Raw genomic sequence first — 14,973 nt, 5'->3', positions numbered from 1 at the left:
CCCAAAAAAGGGTAAACCTGGCAGTTTCACCCTGTCTTTAGCAGCTTTTAGCAGCAGAGGAGCTGCCAAGGCTTTGTTCACATTCTTGGAGGTGCTGGAAGTCATAAAAAAGCAGCACTTCATTCTTGGACTGATTGTAGCTTGTTTTGAATTTTTTCATGGGATTTTACACCTGTGGTATTCAAAGATTAAAAAGAGATTAGGGCCTGATTCAGATCAAAAATGGGCTGAAAACGAAATACCTGCAGGATGGAATTCTCACTTTTTAGTTGATGTGGTTCCTATTGCTCACAGAGGGTTTGACAGATGATTCTGTGGGGATTCCACAAAGCCTTAGAACTGGACATTCCTGATGGCATCATGGAATGTTTTGGGTGGGAATGGATCTTCAAGCCCATCCAATTCCAGCCCTGCCATGGGCAGGGACACCTCCCACTATCCCAGGTTGTTCCAAGCCCCAATGTCCAGCCTGGCCTTGGACACTGCCAGGGATCCAGGGGCAGCCCCAGCTGCTCTGGGAATTCCATTCCAGCCCCTGCCCACCCTCCCAGCCAGCAATTCCCAATTCCCAATCTCCCATCCAGCCCTGCCCTCTGGCACTGGGAAGCCATTCCCTGCCTCCTGTCCCTCCAGGCCTTGGCCCCAGTCCCTCTGCAGCTCTCCTGGAGCCCCTTTAGGCCCTGCAAGGGGCTCTCAGCTCTCCCTGGATCCTTCCCTTCTCCAGGTGAGCACACCTAGCTCTCCCAGTCTTTCAACAATACTCATTATTTTGAACAGCGAAGGAATTACTTGGCACTGAATCCTTAGGAACTGCTTCTATCTGGCGTTTTGGGGTCACTCAATAACCCCAAAAAGTCAATTACGGGCTGCTCCTCACCACAAGCAACGCTTGAGCCGCGCCTTCTCCTGACGCCACCTCAGCGCCGCCATTACCGCTCTCCTACAGAACTACAGCTCCCGTCGTGCCCCGCGGCGGGGCGCCCATAGGGAGCCGCGCTGAGGCGGCACGGAGCCTCCCGGGCATTGTAGTCCCGGCGGCGGCGGCCGCGGCGCGGCGGGCGGGGAGCGAACTACCGGCGGCCGGAGGAAGCGGGGGCGGCGGGGCCGGGGCCGGGAGCGGGGCAGAATCCCGGGATCGGGATGCGGGGGCGGCCCGGGACGCCGCCTCGCTGCCCGGAGCGACACCATGCACCCGGCCGTGGCGGTGGGGCTGGTGTTCGGCGGCTGCTGCAGCAACGTCGTGTTCCTGGAGCTGCTGGCCAGGTGCGGGGCCGCGGAGAGGATTTGGCGGGGGGGATAAAGGGTCAGGGAGCCCATTCCAATGGGATCGGGGTCAGGGCTCTCCCACCGACCTCAGGGTTTGTGAGGGGAGGTGGCAGCAGCGATGGCAGGGTGGGTTTTGGGGGGTTTTGGGGAGTGGGGGTACCCGGGGCTGGCACTGAGGGGGGGTTTTACCCTCCAGGCCCTGGGGCTCTTCATTGAAGTGCCAGGATGAGCCCAGAGCTGGATCATCGCCTCGTGTCCCCGCTGGATGGGGTTTTTGGGGTGTTTTGGGGTTGTCCCTCGGTGTGGGCCGTGTCGGTGACCTGCCCGGGCACGGGGGATGTCCCCTCTCCACCGGCACAGGGACCGTGGCACCGGCGTGTCCCCAGCGCATCCCAGCCCGATCCCAGCTCCCGGAGCGGGCACCGCTGAAATCCCAAGGAGAAGACGTGCAGGAGCTGTCCCTGGGGACAGCAGGGAATGTTTTCCATCTGGAAATGCGATCTTGGGAATCGTCACTCGCTGCAAAGTCACCGAGTCCCCTTGGCGCTGGAGCGGAGTTGAATTCCTAGATCGGAGGCTGATGTTTTTGGGGCTCTCGCCTTCCTCATCCTGATGGAGGCAGGCTGGAAGGGCTTGGGAAAGGGCTGCTCAGAAAGCTGGCAAGGCCAAAGGGCCTGACTGGAAAAAAAGTGATGCCTGAACTGGTTCTGTGTCTAAAATCCCAGTGAGTCAGCGTGGAGCTGCATCCCCTGAGCCCTCAGTGCGCTTCAGCCGTGCCCGGCGTTCAAAACCAGCCCTTACTCCCTCCCTGCTCATCGATATCCCACATTATGAAGGGAAAAAGGAACTGCAAAATCCAGCAGTTGGGATATTTGCTCCAACACGGGATTCAAGTGCCTTAACACAAGGTTGCACAATCACTGGATAAATCAAGAAGCAATTCCTGGAAGAAGAGACCTGGTGTGGGGAGTTGTCTTTCCTTGCAGGGATTGCTCCAACCTCTGCCTCTCCTGCCTGGTTTGTGTTGCAGCATCAGTGACAGAAGAGGGATGAACCCTTTGGAAGCCAAAAAACCCCTTTGGATTTGGCTTCTTGCCACTTGTGTCTCCTCCAAGCAAACCTTAAACTAAAACTTTTGACCCTGTTCAAAAACTGAATTATTCAAAGGTGACTAAACCCTGGAGCAGCAAATTCCAAAAATCCAGTTGCAGACATCAAGGAAAAGCTGCTTTTCACACAAAACCTTCTCTTAAGCAGTACCTCTCATCCACTTTAGGAATTCCTCTGTTCCTAACAGCTCAATTCCTATGCCTTTTACCAGCCCTGCTCACCTTTAGTCCCAAAATTGGGACAACACCAATTATTTCTTTGGGTCTTGGTGTGTCTGGAAGGAAAAGTTCCTCCTGCAGATGAATGTTCCCATAATGAGCAAAATCCTGGAGCAGGATCACGGGCAAAGGCAGTGAGGAGTAGTAAAGGTGACTGGGAAGAAATTGGCTCAGGATTTTTAAGGAAAGTAAAGGAATGAGAAGTGTTCAGTCTGGAGATCCCTGAGGGCAGACAAAAGACTTTAAACGCAGAGAAGAGGAGAGGAATATTTCTGCTGGGCTGTGGAGGCAGAACAAGAAATCTTGGGCTTGAATTGTTGTGGAAGGGAGATAAATTAGGGCCCAAAAATCAGATTTTCTCCTTTTCCACGTGGTGAAGTGGGATTGTAGGAGAGAGAGCAAGGAAATTTCGTGTTGGGAGGACTCTTACCAGTTGTCTACAGCTGAAGCAGATCTTGGGTTGATAGATCCGGATTTATCTCTTTTTTTAGGTGGATCTGGGTGAGGACTGTGAGCCAAAGAAGGAGCAGATAAAGCCCTTTCTTATCTCTCTCTTATCAGCCAGCGCATAACTCTGAGTGCCAACATTGCTGATACCGTGGGGTCATGTCCAGGGATCTGGGAACTGGGAGGAGGCAAAGTCCAGTGCATGGAACCAGCCTTGGATTATCCCAGGTTTACAGCTCCCTTGGAGATAAGGTTTGCAATCTTGGAGCTTCTTGCTCTGCTTCAGGGTCTCTTCTCTTCCCCCTGCCCATCCCCTGCAAGGAACTTTTGGACTTTTTAACCTGAGGATTGAAGTTTTATGGATAATTACGCTGGGATGAATGTGGGAATTGGCACAGAGGGGAGTGGCTCAGGGTGGTGCCTATCCCTGGAAAAAGCAGGGAGAAGGGGATTTTTCCAGGTGCTGTTTAGTGCCAGATGGGCCAGCCCTGCACTCACCAGGTTGCTGCTGCTTCTGAGAGCTCTGTGGGGGGACAGAGGAGAATTTGGAGGAGACAGCTTGGATATTCCTCGTTTTCCAGGGCATCTCCCAGCTTGAATCCTGCAAAACTGCATCCTGAACTGTCAGGGACAGCGCGTTCCATGAGGAAGCCGTGTCCTCGTGCAGCAGGGTGGGGAGCAGGATTCTCCCAGGAGTCCTTGGCTTCAGTTTCTGGGAAGGATTCCCTCAAATCCCTCTGTTTCCCATGAGCTTTCCCGTGATCTGCCCTGTCACAGCCTCCTCTGAGCTTCTGCTTCCCGGGAAATCCTTCCCTGCTCCCTGGAAGCTCCTTAGGGAGGATCAGGCTGCAGGGAGGGTTTGTTTGGTGTGGAAATTCCCATTCCCATGGGATAAACACCAGGCTTGGGTTGCTGGGAGCTGGTGGCAATTCTGCATTCCTGGGTCCCTCTGAGGGGACAAAAAGGGACTTAGAGGGTCTCTCTTGAGCTCAGACAAAGTTTTATGACTTTTTTGAAACCTTGTGGAATTGGTGTCACATTAACAGGATCCACGGATGTCACGTGGGATTTCCTGCCAGGACTTTTTGGGGTTCCTGTGAGGACTTTTAGTCCCTTCTTGAACCCACAACCAAAGGGGGGTTTTTTGGCATCCAAAAAACACAGGGGAGCTGAAGCTTTTTTAGAGGAAATGGAGCAAATCTGGACCAGGGGCACTCTGCCAGCACGGACCTGACCTTGGCACTTCCCTCCTGCAGTGGGAATGAGGAATATTGGGATTTCCAGCTGCCTTTTCCTCCTGGATGGACTCAACCATTGATCACCTCCAACGAACACAGCAGCTTTTAGGAAGGGACAGAGTCCTCCTAAAGCCACTTCCCATGGGAAAGAGGGAGATCCCAGCAGTTTTGTCTTTCACTTCCTGACCTGACTGACCAGTTTTTCCTTGGAAATGTTTGAGGAAACGCCTTGCAGGTGTTTGTACAAGTTCAGGTGAATAAACGCTGAGTAAGTCTTCTCCAGGGTGATTCTCCTCTGGAAATACAGAGCTGTTGCCTCCTTTTATTGGATCCCGATGTTTGTTCTCCATGGAATGGCTCTGATCCTTGTCTTTCCATGCCTGCAGGCAATTCCCAGGATGTGGGAACATCGTGACATTCTCCCAGTTCCTGTTTATTGCAGTGGAAGGTTTTATCTTCGAGGCCAACTTCGGGAGGAAGCGCCCGGCCATCCCCATCAGGTACAATCCCAAGGTTTTTCCAAGCAGGAATTGCCTGGCTCTCTCTTACCTCCAAAAAGCATTCTGTAAAATGGCTTTTCCACTTTTCCTGGCTAAATCCCATCCATCCTGCAGCATCTGCAGAGCCGCGTTGGGAAGCTGTAAGGCCCGATAAAATACGCACTCGTTTATCGGGAATTTTTAATGGGAAACTGCCACCAGATCCTTCCCTGGCAAGGAACAGGGCAGAGTTTTGCACAGGGAAGAGTTTTCCATGCTTAAAGAGCTTTTTATCTCTGGGATTTGGGATGGTGGGAGTGGGAAGGGAGAGTTTTCCTGGGAAATCACCCAAATTCCTTTTGCGTTTCTCCACTGGGGATGATCCTGGTGACAGAGCCGGGAGCTCCGCTGCGCTCCAGACCTTTCCATGCATGCCATGAGCATTCCTAAGGGGTCTCCCAGCATCTCAGGGAGGTTCCTGCACAGCTCCCAGATATTCTTCCATGTTTCAGGAACTATTTCATCATGGTGGCCATGTTCTTCACCGTCAGTGTGGTCAATAACTACGCCCTGAACCTGAACATTGCGATGCCGCTGCACATGATCTTCCGCTCGGTGAGCCCCGTCCTCCTCCTCCTCCTTTTCCATCATTTCTGCTGGAATTATCCCTGCTCCATGTGTCCTGCCTCCTGAGAGCACCAAACCCCTATGGAAGTCCTGAATTCCAGCTTGTGGCAGAGCAGCCTCGCTCCAAAGCTCAGCTCCAGGTCTCACTTCACGGTGTTGATCATTAAATTCCAGTTAAATGAACAGACAGGGAACAGGCTCAGACAGGCTTTGGAATTCCAAAGGTGAGGGGGAAGTGACAGTGACAAAACCAGTCCCAGACTCTTGCTGGCCAAAGGGATCCAGCTTTCCCCTGCCACCGAATGGTTCATGTTTTAGTCTGGAATATCCCAGGTCAGAGAGCTTGGATTTGGGATTTGGCCTGGTTCCACCTGGACAGGTCTTTGCTTTGGAGAAAAACATTAAACTGCATCTTCACTGAAGTGTGGGTAGTTAAAACCCAAGGAAATGGAGCCCCAGCTGTTGGGAATAACAAAATCTCCTGGCTGGGGCTGTTTTCCCACAGCACATCCTGGGGGTGGAATATCTGGAGTCAGGAGAGGTGAAAAAGGATAAAACCAGCCCACACTGAAGGAGCCCTGTCCCACATGAACTCTCAGGGGTGGCTCTGGCCCTGCAGTCAATCCCTGGAGTTGAGCTCCCGTTCCCAGTTAAACCAGTGGGATTGGGCCACGTTCTGGTCACTGAGTGTCACTAGTGGGCAGACAAAAAATGGGGAGGTTTCCTGGCCAGGAGATCCAACCCAGTATCCTCGTTCCCACCACCCAGATCACCTTCTCTCCTTTCCCTGGATGAAGGGACTCAGAATCATGGAATCATTGAGGCTGGAAAAGAACTTTAAACTTATGGAGTCCAACCATTCCCAGCACTGCCCAGGCCACCACTGCCCCGTGTCCCCAAGTGCCACATCCACAGGGCTTTAAATCCTTCCAGAGATGGGGACTCCAGCACTCCACCTTCCACTCAACCCTTTCAGGGAAGGAATTTTCCCAATATCCAACCCAAAGGAAGCTGTTCCTTCTCCCTGTCAGTTTTCCTGCTTCAAAGCTGGCATTTCTCCTGGTGTTTTGGCATCCATCCCACTGAGTTTGTGGTGTCCCTTTGGGATGAGCATCCCGATCTGGGGAATTCTGGCCTGCTGACCTCCTGGTTTGTTTTTCCCTTCTTTCTTTTTTTTTCCCAGGGTTCTCTCATAGCAAGCATGGCTCTAGGGATCATCATCTTGAAGAAAAGGTAAATCACAAACCTCAAACCTCTTCCCGTATCATCGGGGAATGCTCTGCCAAGGCCTTAATCCTGGTGGGTGTTTTGTGCCATCACTTTTCCTGTTAAATACTCTGATTTTAATGATGGGAAACTGGGACACACAGTGTGGAGCAGAGGCTGCAATAGCTCCTTCTGCATTTCCACCTCTCCCTCTTTTTTTTTTTTTTTTTTGAGGGAATCATGGGCTGGGAAGAGATTTTACACAGCTGCAGCCCTTGTGTTCATTCCTGGCTTTTCTGCAAGTGCTCCTGGGGGGATGCTGTGGCTGGCAGGGAGCTCAGTGCCTCCCTAGCAGCCCTTCTGCTGGGGGATTGTGGCTCCAGCAGTGCTGATAACGCGTCGATAAGACACTGATAACGCTGCTGTTGTGGCTGGCACTGAGCTGTGCCTGCACAGACCCAAGGCTGGAAGTACTGGGACAAATTCTTGGGAGAAAAGCTTCTTTAGGTGCTGTGCTGGAGTCAGCCGGCCCTCCCAGCAATTCCCAGGGTTAGGAAGTGGGAATGTGCAATGGGTTATCCCAGATTTGCGGGGGTGCAGTGGGGCAGGAATGAAGGGAAGCAGGGGATGGCCAGGAGCCAGGCGGGCTCGGTGACGTGTCCCTTGTCCCCTGTGCAGGTACAGCGTGTCCAAGTACACCTCCATAGCCCTGGTGTCCCTGGGCATCTTCACCTGCACTTTCATGTCTGCAAAGCAAGTGGTAAGGACTGGGAAGGGTCGTGGCTGTGCACCCCAGCAGCTTCCTCAGGAATTCCCTTTGCCTGGTTATTCATGGGGACACGAGGTGTCTGCTACCTCTGCATCTGCTCCCCGAAAAGCTTTTCCTGCTGGTTTTCTTTTCCTGGGGTTTGGATGCACACGCACGTGAGATTTCATTTAATTCCAGGTGGCTCTTACCCTGTTCATGCTGCTTTTTGCTGGGAATAAACCTCTTTTTTTTGGCCTCAGAGATAATAAAGAAGCTGCTTTTTCTTGCCTTGTGGTGCAGGCAGGAGCGGGTGAATCCTAAACAAAACTCAGCTTAAATCTTCCCGCTTTTCATCCCATTGTTGCCTTTTGGGCTGGATTTTTCCAGGCCTGCTGTCATCCAGCCTGACCCTTAAATAAAGTGCCTGTGCTTGGAGAACAGGAGGGAGGGAAGCAAATCCATGTGGAACGTGGAGCTTTTCCTGGGTCAGCAGCCACGGCCTGGCCCCGTCAGCTGATGACAAAGAAATGGCACAGAGTGGTGGCCAGGTGAAAATTGGCTGCACTAATCCAGCTCTGAGAGATTGGGAATGAAAGGGAACTGTCAAAGCTCCAAATTCCCCATCATCTCAGAGCTTTTTGTCCTCTGAGTGGCTGAGGAAGGGCTGGGCTCTGCAGCCTGGGCTCTGTGTTAATCCAGATCAATTCCCAGCAGGGCTGGAATTTTGGGATAGAGCTGACAGTGGTGGCAAAGGTGAATAATCTGATTTTCCCTGATCCACAGGGAAAGAGCTGAGGCAAGTCAGGCTGCGGGGGTTGTACCCTCAGCCTGATTTCCTCAATTTCTTGACCACAAACCTGGATTTAGGTCTGGTTTTAGCTCCTGGGGGGAGCTTGGCCAGAGCTCTCATTCCTTTCTACACACTCATCCCTGGGCTGGGGACACAGGAACCTGGGAATGGGATGCGAGCACAGAAACCTGGGAATGGGCTGGCTTTGAGAGCTTTAAAAGTGCCACTGATTATTTTTGGGGTTAAAAGAGTTCAGTCTCTCTCAAGCCCAGGCATTCCTTTCAGGAAAAAATCCTGCTATGATCCAACACTGCCACTTTTTTGCTGGAATCTCTGCGTTCCCTGGAGCAGAGTGGGAAGTCAGTGGCTGCTCCCAGCTCTGCTCAGGTGGGAGGGAGGTCTGGGGCAGCTGCAGGGACCTGGTGGCTCGTGGTGACTCTTGTGTCTCCTCCCTCCAGGCATCTGACTCCAGCTTAAATCAAGAGGATGGACCCCAGGTTTTCCTCTGGTGGCTGCTGGGTACGTGAGGGTCACATTTCTGGGATACTGGCAGGACCCTTGGAATTCTCATGGCAAAGAGAACACCTCCTTGGTGCAGAGAGGGAGAGGGGCTGGCCCTCATCCAGGTGTTCCTTCAGCACAAGATTTCATGGAGGAGGCTTTAAAGTCTGGCACTGGAGTTTGGTCTGGCTGGTTTGGTTGGTTTTTTTTTCCCCCAAAAGCCAAATTTGGTGAGTTGCAGCTGCTTCCCTGGAGCTGTGCTGCAGGGCTGTGCTTCCCTTCCAGGCATTGCTGCCCTCACCTTCGCCCTGCTGATGTCTGCCAGGATGGGGATTTTCCAGGAGACGCTGTACCAGCGGTTTGGGAAGCACTCCAAGGAGGCCCTGTTCTACAATGTGAGTCCCTTCTGCTTCTCCTGCTTTTCCTGTACCTTTCCACTCCTGAACTGGCACAAGAAGGATCCCATGCTGGCAGGTTCACAGAATCCCATGGAATCACCAGGCTGGAAGAGACCTCTGAGACCACTGAGTCCAACCCATGCCCTAACATCACCCCAACTAAACCATGGCCCCGAGTGCCACATCCAATCTTTTTTTAAACACTTCCAGGGATGGTGATTCCACCACCTCCCCGGGCAGACAATTCCAGTGGTTCACCACTCTTTCTGTGAAAAATTTATTTCCTAACATCCAGCCTGTATTTCCCTTGGCACAGTTTAAGGCTGTGCCCTCTCGTTCTGTCAGTGGCTGCCTGGAGAAAGAGACCGAGCCCCACGCGGCTACAGGCGCCCTTCAGGGAGTTGTGGAGAGTGATGAGGTCTCCCTTGAGCCTCTTTTGCTCCAGACTAAACAGCCCCAGCTCCCTCAGTTGTTCCTCACAGGGCTTGTGCTCCAGGCCCCTCACCAGCCTTGTTGCCCTCCTCTGGATGAGTTCGAGCGTCTCCACGTCCTTCCTGAACTGGGGGGTCCAGAACTGGACACGGCACTCGAGGTGTGGCCTCACCAGTGCCCAGCACAGGGGAAAAATCCCTGCCCTGCCCCTGCTGGCCACACCATTCCTGATCCAGGCCAGGTGCCGTTGGCTTTCTGGGCCACCTGAGCACACTGCTGGCTCATGTTCAGCTGCTGTTGACCAGCACCCCCAGGTCCCTTTCTGCCTGACCACTGTCCAGCCACTCTGTCCCCAGGCTGTAGCACTGCAGGGGTTGTTGTGGCCAAAGGGCAGGACCTGGCACTTGGCCTTGTTAAACCTCATCCTGTTGGACTCTGCCCATCCATCCCACTGTTCCAGGTCTCTCTGCAGAGCCCTCCTACCTTCCAGCAGGTCGACACACGCTCCCAGCTTGCTGTCGTCCGCAGATTTACTGATGGAAGACTCAGCACCCTCATCCTCAGGAAAGCACTGCACAGAACTGGCCCAGCACAGAGCCCTGAGGGATGCCCAGCCTGCCCCCCAATTGGTTGGAGCCTGCTCTCATCCAGCTGCTTTCCAGCAGGGAATTGGGGTGGATTCCCACCCCCTGATTCCCACCATGGGTTTGGTTCTCCCCCCAGCACGCGTTGCCGCTCCCTGGATTCCTGCTTCTGGCTCCCAACATTTACCACCATGCCGTGCTCTTCAACCAGTCTGGTGAGTGCTGGGCAGGGAATTCCATGCTCCTGGACCTTCTTATCCTCTGGAAAGTCGTCTGGGAAGTTTCCTTCCTGCAGCTGTGCATGCTGGCATCTTGGGGTGCTCCAAGCCTTTTGAATTTTGAGGAATTTTCAGGAAGGAATTCCTGGCTGGGAGGGTGGGGAGGGGCTGGGATGGAATTCCCAGAGCAGCTGGGGCTGCCCCTGGATCCCTGGAAGTGCCCAAGGCCAGGCTGGACATTGGGGCCTGGAGCAGCCTGGGACAGTGGGAAGTGGCAGGGGGTGGAATGGGATGAGTTTTAAGGAACCATTCCATGATTAAAGCCCATGTTTCTCACCGATGCCCACACACACATCCAAGAGTGATCCCTGGGAAAAGGAATGTGGGGAGCTCAAAACTGGGAGTAACAGGACCAGATCCTCAATGAGGGATGTAAATATGGATCTTTTGGGATTTTTTCTGCTGGTGCTCCAGAGGATTTGCCATGGGAGCACCATGGATTCATCCAGCACGACAGTCCTGACACCAGAGCTTTTCTCCTGATCTCTTTTTCCTAATTTTTCCTTATTTTCCATTCTTCCCTCTGGAATTCCAAGCAGAAGGGCTGCCTAAGGCTGCAGGGAGTCCTGGATCGTGGTAAATCCTGGGAAGGAGAGAGATTCCTCTCCTTGCATCCTCCTCCAGCAGTGACCTGATCCCATCCTTTTTCCCTGCAGAGCCGTTCCAGGTGCCAGTGATCGGCCTGACCCTGCCAATCATGTGGTTCTACCTCCTCATGAACGTCATCACCCAGTATCCTTTGTCCTTATTCCACTGGGGTGGCACAGCAGGAATGGGGCTGGGTTCCTAAATCCTTGGAGTCTTCCCTGCCCTTGGGAGCTGCTGTTGGTGTAACCCCAAAAATACAGGGAAAGGGGAATGTTTTTGGCTGGTTTTTTGAGGTTGGACTCGATGATGTCAAAGGTTTTTCCCAACCTGTGGGAAAGTGGGATTCTGGGATTTCTGCTCCATGGAAATGGAGGAGTCTGGAGCTTCCCTTGTCCACCCTTTGCCAGCGCAGCCCCAGCTGCTCCAGTGGGGGAATCCGGGATTTGGGGTTTCCCTGAGTTAGTAGCGTCCTGTTCCAACCCAGCTGTGGAGATGCTGATCCCAGGAGGGAATTTCACCCACCCACACCAGGCTGCCCATCTCCCTGACCCTTCCCATTCCCAGAGGGAATCCCCAACCTCCATCCCTGCTATCCCTTACCTCCTGCTCCCAGGTACGTCTGCATCCGCGGCGTCTTCATCCTGACCACGGAGTGCACGTCCCTCACGGTCACCCTGGTGGTGACGCTCCGCAAGTTCGTCAGCCTCATCTTCTCCATCCTCTACTTCCAGAATCCCTTCACAGGCTGGCACTGGCTGGGCACTGCCTTCGTCTTTGTGGGCACCCTGATGTACACTGAGGTGTGGAACAGCCTGGGGCCCTTCCTGAGGAGGAGGAGGAGGCCGAAGGAGGAGTGAATCCAGGGATTCTCCGTAGGGACCTTTTTATTGTTTTCCAGAGCAGAGCAGCAGGGAGCCCTGCCAGGGGGTGTTTTTATAACAGGGGAGGTGTTGGCTGTGCCAAGCTCCTGGGAGAATGGGGAGCCTCCGTTGGGAACTTCGGGAATGGATCATGGAGAAACAATCCGGTTCTTTTTTGCTGGTTGGCGTTTTTTTATGCGACCCCTTTCGCTTCCAATTTGTCCTCTTGTTTTTTGGTTTTTTTTCCCACTGGAAGGATCCTTTTTAAGGAAAAGCTGACCCAGAGCTTTGTTAGGAGCCCGGCTTGGTGCCGTTGGCTTGGATCAGCTGCACCCTGAGCCAGTCTGGTGCCGTCCTTTAATTGTCCCAATGTCTGGAGCCCCATTCCAGTGGGAATGCCAGGCCTGGCTGTTCACCTGCATCCCTGGTCCCTGTGCTGTGAGGATGTGGCATACACACCCCCAGCTGGAGCTTCCAGTCTGCCCAGTGGCTCCTGAGAGGGCTGGGTTTACCCTGCTTTTCCCAGTTCTCCTCCCATCCCTTGGGATCAGCTTCCTCATGGCTCCCTGCCCCTCAGTGTCACCCCTGGTTGGTTTTCCTGCAGTTTCCCTGCAGTTTTCCTGGAGCAGCACCTTGTTGCTGTGCTGCTGCTCCTGTCCCTGCTCAGCTGGGACAGTTGAGGCACCCAGGATGTCACCCCAGTTCACATCCAGCGTGGCTGAGGAAGGATTTTACTCCTTTGTTCTGAGAAAATTGGGGAGGAGGGATAAAGGGGGTTTCATAGCACAGGAAAAAAGATGGGAAAAAAAATCCCAAAGTGATGGGAAAGGCACCACATCCCACCCAGGCATTCCCTGAGCCAAGGTCACCTTTCCAAAACTTCTTCCCTCTATTTTGCCCGCTGATTTTTATCAGCTGTCTGGGATAATCCTCTTCCCAGCTTCCCATGGCCTCATCCCTGCTGGGAGGCAGAGTGGGAAAAGGGGAAGGCTCCCGGCTGTGCTGGGAGCACTGATTTAGCCACAACCCTAAATCCCAGTGTGGGAAAAGGGAACTCCATCCCAGGCAGAGCCAGCGTGGTGCTGCCAGGACCTGCAGCTCCATCCCGAGGTCCTGAAGGATTTTCTTCCCCAGTTTCAGTTTTTCCTGAGCCTGAAAAAGCTGAATTTCAAGTGCTGTGGGATATTTCCAGGGATTTTTTGGATGGGGAGGCTGGCCTGGTGTAGGTCAGGTGTTGCTTCCAGCCGTTTGTGGCGGCTCCAGGGAGGGCCTGGAGAGAGGCAGAACCCCTGATTTTCATCTTCCAAGCTCTTCACATGGTGCTTCAGCTGGGATGGGGAGGTGGGGAAGCCAACAGAAGTTTGGGATGAAAGATTTTAGGGACAGGGAGTGACCAGTGAGGTTCTTCAGGGATCAGACACAGCAGGGAAACACCAGAGCTGTGACTCCAGGTCTGTGGGTGCTGTAGGGATTGTTTTATCCAGGGGTTGTTGCATCCAGGGATTGTTTTATCCAGGGGTTGTTGCATCCAGGGGTTGCTGGATCCAGGGATTGAGCAGAGCTGAGCCTGAGGGAGAGTAACACTGCCCTTAGCTACTCCCAGGTGTAACATCCTGTGCATACTCTGGGTCGCTCTTCCTCTCCAGGACCTTGCATGTTGTCCCCAGTTCCCATGGGAATATTGGGGGATTGGGGCATTCCCGTTCTTTTTTTAACTTCCCAGTGTGATCAGCGTGTTTGGAATATTTATGACTGCTTGGAGTCACAGGAGTGGCAGCAATTCCCTTCCTGCTGGAGGAGAGAGGAGGAAAGGTCTGGGCAGAAGGGCCTCGTTAGCCAAAATTAATTAAACCCAGGCTCCCCCCTCCAGGCTGGGGCTGCTGATTAGTTGGGTTTTAATGTTTGTGTAGAGATCAGAGCACCTATTTTTTAGCAGAGGCTGGAAAAGGGAAGGAGTCCAACGGCTTCTGGGGTGGCTTTGGTTTAGGGTGGGATTTGGGTTGGTTTTTTAAAAGCAAAATAAATCTGTATCCTGTTCGAAAGGTGTGGGCTTTGCTTCTCATTTCATGCTTTGCTGGTGGCTGGAAAATGAATGGAGGCATGGAATTGTTTAGGTTGGAAAAGCCCTCTGAGATCATCCAACCATTCCCAGCAGTGCCAAGGCCACCGCTGAGCCATGTCCCCAGGTGCCACATGGATTTTAAATCCCCCAGGGATGATGACTCCACCCGCTGTTCCAACCCTTTCCATAAGAAATTTTCCATGGATTTCCAATCTAAATAACAATTCACCATTTCTCCTTAATATGAGAGAAAATAGGAAAGACTCAGCCTGGCTGGGTGGGGTTTAAGAGAAGACCCCACCATCACATCCAAGTTTCCCTAAATCCAGCACCAATGGGAACCTGGAGCAGTTGGGACTGTGGGAATTCAGGATTTGAGATCCCCAGGCAAGACTCAGACCTTTGGGATTTGAGTGCTCCCAGCAAGACTCAAACCGTCACACCATCCAGATTTGAGGTCCCAGGTAAGACTCAAATCTTCAGAATTTGATGTTCTCCAAAAAACTTTAAATCCTCAAGACATCAGAATGTGAGGTTCTCTGAAAGGACTAAAATACTTAAATCAGAATTTGAGGTTCACCAAAAACATTCAAATCCTCAAAACATCAACATGTGAGGTTCTGCCAAAAGACTCAAATCCTCCAGTCAGAATTTGAGGTTCTCCAAAAAACTTTAAAGCCTCAAAACAGCAGAATGTGAGGTTCTGCCAAAAGACTCAAATTCTTGGATCAGAATTTGACATTTTCCAAAAAGACTGAAGTCCTTAAATCATCAGAATTTGAGGTTCTCCAAAAAGACTCAAATCCTCCAGTCAGAATCTGAGGTTCTCCAAAAAACATTCAAATCCTCAAACAGCAGAATTTGAGGTTCTTCAAAAAACTTTAAATCCTCTGTAAAACTCCAGGCTCAGTTTGAGCATGACCAACTTAAGGTGATCCAAACACCCTTCCATGCCCATAAAACCAGAATTCCCTGAAAAAATCTGGGAAATGGAATGTAAATATTCCCTGTGTACAATCCAGCAGCAATTCTGCCTTCAACCTCAGCCAGATGTTCCACGCTTCAGGATGCAGGAAAGGGCAGCGTAATCCGGATGTTTTGGGAAGGAATTTGGGTTTGGAATTGGATCCGTAGTCTGGGA

The 14,973-nt window shown here is 52.5% G+C and overlaps 1 protein-coding gene across 1 annotated transcript; it reads left to right on the top strand.

Annotated features, from left to right (window-relative positions):
• Positions 1-1,106: 1,106 nt before the first annotated feature.
• SLC35B4 (solute carrier family 35 member B4) lies at positions 1,107-13,764 on the top strand. The gene is made up of 10 exons (XM_082280425.1): positions 1,107-1,263; positions 4,666-4,779; positions 5,271-5,373; positions 6,569-6,618; positions 7,270-7,351; positions 8,588-8,648; positions 8,916-9,025; positions 10,184-10,259; positions 10,979-11,054; positions 11,524-13,764. The coding sequence occupies exons 1-10, from the start codon at positions 1,187-1,189 to the stop codon at positions 11,765-11,767; spliced, it is 993 nt and encodes a 330-aa protein (XP_082136551.1). The 5' UTR covers positions 1,107-1,186; the 3' UTR covers positions 11,768-13,764.
• The last annotated feature ends 1,209 nt before the right edge of the window (positions 13,765-14,973 follow it).

The sequence above is a fragment of the Coloeus monedula genome (genome assembly GCF_965178545.1).
Source record: "Coloeus monedula genome assembly, chromosome: 4".
Lineage (NCBI taxonomy): Eukaryota > Metazoa > Chordata > Aves > Passeriformes > Corvidae > Coloeus > Coloeus monedula.
This window is presented reverse-complemented; position numbering and strand designations above follow the sequence as displayed.

What these genes read in the sequence shown, in the direction of transcription:
- SLC35B4 (XM_082280425.1), top strand. Translation starts at nt 1,187, where the DNA reads ATGCACCCGGCCGTGGCGGTGGGGCTGGTGTTCGGCGGCTGCTGCAGC. An exon ending in TCATGTCTGCAAAGCAAGTG is followed by an intron (nt 7,352 to 8,587) that starts GTAAGGACTGGG and finishes TCCTCCCTCCAG; the next exon opens with GCATCTGACTCCAGCTTAAA. An exon ending in AGGAGGCCCTGTTCTACAAT is followed by an intron (nt 9,026 to 10,183) that starts GTGAGTCCCTTC and finishes TTCTCCCCCCAG; the next exon opens with CACGCGTTGCCGCTCCCTGG.